At 42.6% G+C, this 5,802-nt stretch overlaps 2 protein-coding genes across 2 annotated transcripts; one reads left to right on the forward strand and one right to left on the reverse strand.

The window, feature by feature from the left end:
* Positions 1-4: 4 nt before the first annotated feature.
* LOC111162418 (olfactory receptor 18-like) lies at positions 5-718 on the forward strand (the record flags this gene model as incomplete). Its single annotated transcript, XM_022526825.1, has 1 exon — positions 5-718. A coding segment is annotated over one exon (714 nt), but the record flags the coding sequence as incomplete, so codon positions are not given.
* Positions 719-4,370: 3,652 nt separating this feature from the next.
* On the reverse strand, positions 4,371-5,303 carry LOC111162549 (olfactory receptor 7D4-like). The gene has a single exon (XM_022527044.1). It carries the CDS (start codon positions 5,301-5,303, stop codon positions 4,371-4,373), a length of 933 nt encoding a protein of 310 aa, XP_022382752.1.
* Between the last annotated feature and the right edge of the window lie 499 nt (positions 5,304-5,802).

A 5,802-nucleotide genomic window follows, 5' to 3' on the forward strand; every position in this document is an offset into this window, starting at 1 on the left:
TGGTTTCAGCACCACAACAATCCCCAAGATGCTGGTGAACATTCAAACACACAGCAAGTCTATCACCTATGCAGGCTGCCTAACTCAGGTGTCTTTTTTTTTCCTGTTTGGGTGTTTGGACAATCTGATCCTGGCTGTGATGGCCTATGACCGATTTGTGGCCATTTGTCACCCCCTGAACTATTCAGTCATCATGAACCCAAGCCTCTGTGGCTTGTTGGTCCTGATGTCATTTTTCGGCAGCGTTTTGGAATCTCAGATTCATTGTTTGATGGTGTCCCAACTCACCTTCTGCACAAATGTGGAAATTCATCATTTCTTTTGTGATGCACCTCAACTCTTCCACCTTGCCTGCTCTGATACCTCCATCCACACCATACTAATGTATTTTATCAGTGCCATCTTTGGTGGTGTTCCCCTCTCGGGGATCCTTTGTTCTTATACACGAATTATTTCCTCCATTCTGAGAGTCCCATCCACAGGTGGGAAGTACAAAGCCTTTTCTACCTGTAGCTCCCACTTGTTGGTTGTTTGCTTGTTTTATGGAACAGCCATTGGAGTGTACCTCAGTTCATCCATCTCCTCCTCCCTCAGGAAGGGTGCAGTGACCTCGGTGATGTACACTGTGGTCACTCCTATGCTGAACCCCTTCATCTACAGCCTGAGGAACAAGGACATCACGAGGGCACTATGGGGGACAATCAGCAGAACAGTCTAATATCAGCATTTGTGTTAATCTTTCTGGGTTCATAGAACTGGAACATGCAGGGAATCAACAACGTCAAGAAATTCTGAATCTGCAGCCACATGGTATATATACCTATATGGATCTCTGATTTTGCTTATACAACTATTCCTGTTAGCATAGCTCTAATGGAAATGGGGGATTATTTTGGACTCTCCACTTAAATCATAGTCGCTGCAGGATTATGTGTATATATGTACTCCTCTCACTTTCTTTATGCATTGCCCAGGATTCTTGGTCATGAGCAGTCTTGTTTCTATCATTGCAAAATAATCATAACTCTCCCTCTCTTGTTTTTTTCCTTTTTAAAAAGATATTTTACCTATTCATTTGAGAGAAACAGCCCAAGCAGGGGGAGAGGCAGAGGGAGATGCTGGCTCCCTGTTGAGGTGGGAGCGCATCATGGGGCTTGATCGTGACCTGAGCCGAAGGCAGAGTAAATATCTGAGACACCCAGGTGCCCCATCTTGTTATTTTCCTATGATTCTGCCCCACCCCCAGCGCCATTTGTTAGGAGGATCTAAACTCTACCTTAAGGTTCAAAACATCTAATACATTTCTGTGCCTTAATGATCTTGATCAGATTTTTTAAAAAATAGGCTTCACACCCAGCATGGAGTCCAACATGGGGCTTGAACTACGACCCTGAGATCAAGACCCAAGCCGAGATAAAGAATCAGATGCTCAACTGACTAGGCCTCCCGGAGTCACATCTTGATCATATTTCTGAGTGAATAGGATAACCATTGAATTTCCTTCTGAAGCTGAAATGAGACACTATTAATATTGAGTTTGAATAAACAGTTATCAAGTTTCCTGGAACTTCCCTAGGAAACCTGGGGTGTACAATTCCCAAGGAATAGATGGGAGAGAAACTACCAGAACAGAGGTGATCCTAATTTTCCTGATGATTGTCCTTCCTATTCCATCTAATTTCTCCTCAGTTACATTATATAACTAGACACAAAGGGATAAATACTGTATACTTCCACTTATATAAGAGGAGTATAGTAGTCAAATTCACAGAGTCAGAGAGTAGAATGGTGGGAGCCAGGAGCTGGGGTAGGGAAAAGGGGCATTAGTGTTTAATGGGACAGTTTCAGTTTGGGATGGTAAAAAAGTTCTAGAGATGGATGGTAGTGATGGTTGTGAATGTCCTTATTACTACTGATCTATACAGTTAAAAGTGGTTAAGGTGGTAAATTTTATGTTATCTTTCCACAATTAAAAACAATAACAGGGGCACCTAGGTGGCTCAGTGGGTTAAAGCCTCTGCCTTCGGCTCCAGTCATGATCCCAGGGTCCTGGGATCCAGCCCCACATTGGGCTCTCTGCTCAGATGGGAGCCTGCTTCACTTCTCTCTGCCTGCCTCTCTGTCTGCTTGTAATCTCTGTCTGTCAAATAAATAAATAAAATCTTAAAAACAACAACCACAATGACAACAAAGATCTCCTGTCAGAAATAAGGGACATGTTGGGGGAAATTGGAAGGGGAGGTGAACAATGAGAGACTATGTACTCTGAAAAACAATTTGAAGGGTTTGAAGAGGTGGGGGGGGTGGGAGGTTGGGGGAACCAGGTGATGGGTATTAGAGAGGGCACGGACTGCATGGAGCACTGGGTGTGGTACAAAAACAATGAATACTGTTATGCTGAAAATAAATTTAAAAAATGATTAAAAAAAAAAAAAGAAATAACGGACATGTTGCTTCAAATGTTGGGCGTTCCTCAACCCTCAGAATTCAACCCCTATAGGGATCTGTCTCAGCAAGGTCATGCCTCCTTCTTGAGGCAACCCACATCTGATAACTGTTTGATGTGGGTGTAAACATTTGTACCCTTTGCCCTAATTCCAGCCAACTTTAAGACATCATCTTACCTCCAGAGCTCCCTGCTCGTTTTCAGAGGTCTTTGATGGATGTCAGTTTGGCTTGACTTTTTCCAATGTAATTCCTTGTTGCAAAAAATTTGCCAACCACAAGATTGCCCTCCCCTCTCACACCAACCACAAGTTCAGGGGTCTCAAGGTCCACTCTCACATCAGACCAGTTGAATACAAATTTGGGAACTTTTTCACATTGGATAATTTGCTAGAATGATTCAAACTGAGAGGACTGCCTCAGATTTGATGATGAGCTAGAATAACTTATAGAACTCAAGAAGCAGCATACTATGATTGAAGTTTTATTACAGCAAAAAGATACAAATTAGATTCAGCCAAAGGAATGGTACTTTGGTACTTAAAGTGACATAATACAAGGTCTATGTGAAGACTTTTGTTGTCTTCTTTCCTTGGAGTTCAGACCCGTTACCTTTTCCTGGGATGATATCTGTGACAATACTCAAAGACTGTTACCAACCAGGTAGTTCATCTGAGTTGCAGTGTCCAAAATTTTTATTGAGGCTTTGCTACGTAGATATGATTAGTTGAAATATGGCCTATATGGCTGAGCTCAATTTCCAGCCTCCCTCCTAAGGCTGGGCTGATATCTCTTTCCCCAAAGCTCCAGCCTTTTCATCACATGGCTGGTCTCTTTGGCATGGACAACCCCCATCCTGAGCCATTTCATTAGCATAAACTATGAGTTGTGGTCTATGAGGCCCTCCATGAATAGTCAATCACTCCAGATCACTAGGAAATTTCAAGTGTTTAAAAGTTACCCCTGGGAGCTGGGACAAAGCCATATCTCTCTTTAGATGAGGCCAAATTCCTTACTACACATTTGCCCTTGCCCAGTTGTTGATTCCAGGAGCACTGCCTGGTAAACATCCTGTGTGCTAATCGTTGTCTAATTGTCTGCTTCACAAGGAACTCTGTGTGGGACACCTTGTTACTAATAACATTTATTTGAGAAAATTTAAAAGCAGTTCCAAGGTAGTTGAAATGGCCCATAATATTCTTTGAATTACAAACCCAACACTTAGTTCAGGAATGGGAAATTTCAAGGAAAGGAGAAGAGCAACGGGAGCATTCATTCATTCAGTGTCTCCCTGCGGCAGCAGGGAGGCACCCACTGAAAAGCTGAATGATTCTGGAAACCCAAACTCAGAGTTTTTTGGAAATGCACTCAATAAACACATGGAGAAAAGTTCAACCTTGCTAATAACCAAATAAATAATTTATCCATCAGTGTATATAGTCTCTTTGGACTTATAATGTGATCAGAGAAACTGAGATCCTGGATTTATGCTTTATGAGGGCAAAGATTTTTGTCTTCTTTTTTTCCCACTTCACTCCTGTGTTCCAGACACCTACTTCAGCCTGGCACACCAAAGGTGCTTAGTAAAGGAACTAGCAATAGTTACTGATAAAATGCACTACTTCATAATTCTTATGCAACTATTCTGATTTGGTACTTAAAGTGGCTGTTGGATTGGAAATCCAAGCTGAGGTGTAGTAATAGGAATGTAAAAGGAGGGGATGTGGAGAGTCGGAGTGAGGATAACAGAGCAGTCAACATAACAGGTTAAGGTACATCAGAAAAAGTACTTGCAAAGCAATTCTGAGCAAAGTCACTTATGAAGGATGGGTAAGAAGTAAAACTCAATGTCATCAAGAGGCAGGATTTCATTAGCCAAGGGCTGCTGTTCCTGTCAGTTCAACAACCCAGGACGAGCATTCACATCACTGAATGTAGATTGTTCTCCCCAAAACTTTTTGTAGAGCCTCCTTGAGGTCCCTGTTCCGTAGGCTGTAGATGAAGGGGTTCAGCATTGGGGTGACCACAGTGTACATCACTGAGGCAATCATGCCCCTCCAGGAAGATGCATCAGAACTGAGATACACACCAAGGCCTGTCCCATAGAATAAAGAAACCACAGACAGGTGAGATGCACAGGTAGAAAATGCCTTGTACTTCCCATTAGTTGATGGGATTCTCAGGATTGAGGAGGTGATTCGGGTATAGGAGAAAAGGATTCCAGAGAAGGGAATGATGCCAAGAAGGCTAGTTACTATATATAGCAGGATACGATTGACCAATGTGTCTGAGCAGGCAAGCGTGAGGACCTTAGCAAGTTCACAGTAAAAGTGTGGAATTACCCAGTTGGTGCAGAAGGAAAGCCGAAGTATCAACAGACTCTGGGTCAGGGAGTATGACAAGCTGATGAACCAGGACATGAGAACCAGGAGGCCACAGAGCTGTGGGTTCATGATGACTGGGTAGTGCAAGGGGTGGCAGATGGCCACAAACCGGTCATAGGCCATCACAGTGAGGAGAAAAGTGTCCATACCTCCAAAAACCATAAAGAAATACATCTGGGTGATGCAGCCTGCATAGGTGATGTATTTGCTCTGTGTTTGGAAGTTCATCAGCATCTTAGGGACCGTGGTGGAGATGAAACTTATGTCAGCAAAGGACAAGTTGGAGAGGAAGAAGTACATGGGGGTGTGGAGGTGGGAGTCACAGCTGATGGCCAGGATGATGAGCAGGTTGCCAAGCACGGTGACTAGGTACATGGACAAGAACAGACCAAAGAGAAGGGGTTGAGGCACTGAGTCTTGGGAAAATCCCAGGAGTAAAAATTCTGATGCACTTGTTTGATTTCTTGCTTCCATGTTGCCAACTCATCAGCTAGACGATATAAGTAGGGAGTGACCATGAAATAGACACTAGATAGACTCCAGAATATCTCTACTATTTTTATTTCTTGAAGGGAAGTGCTGTGCATAGTAGCCTTAACATTACAAAGTTTAGGAATCCTACATTCTGTTATTCATTACATGCAACATTTAATAATGTTGATCAACCCCTGTCCATTGGCCTCTGGGACACTCATTTATCCTATTTATCTAGAATCATCAAATCTAAAAAGTTAAGAACCATGTTAGACCTTAGCGATAAAATGGTCCAAATTCATTCTAAAACAAACGTGGAACATGAGGTCCGGTGAACCTCAGTAACTTAATCTGGATTGTCCAACTTGTCTGGAACCCTAAAAAGGGTCAGATAAATATGCCTCAGAGGTCAGAAAATTTGAGAGTCTCTCAAATATTTGGATAGATTATTTCAGGATGAACAGAATGTAGGTTTACTCTTCAAGAAAAATGAAAGGAA

The sequence above is a fragment of the Enhydra lutris genome, unplaced genomic scaffold, assembly GCF_002288905.1.
Source record: "Enhydra lutris kenyoni isolate GAN:26980312 unplaced genomic scaffold, ASM228890v2 scaffoldscaffold92, whole genome shotgun sequence".
Lineage (NCBI taxonomy): Eukaryota > Metazoa > Chordata > Mammalia > Carnivora > Mustelidae > Enhydra > Enhydra lutris.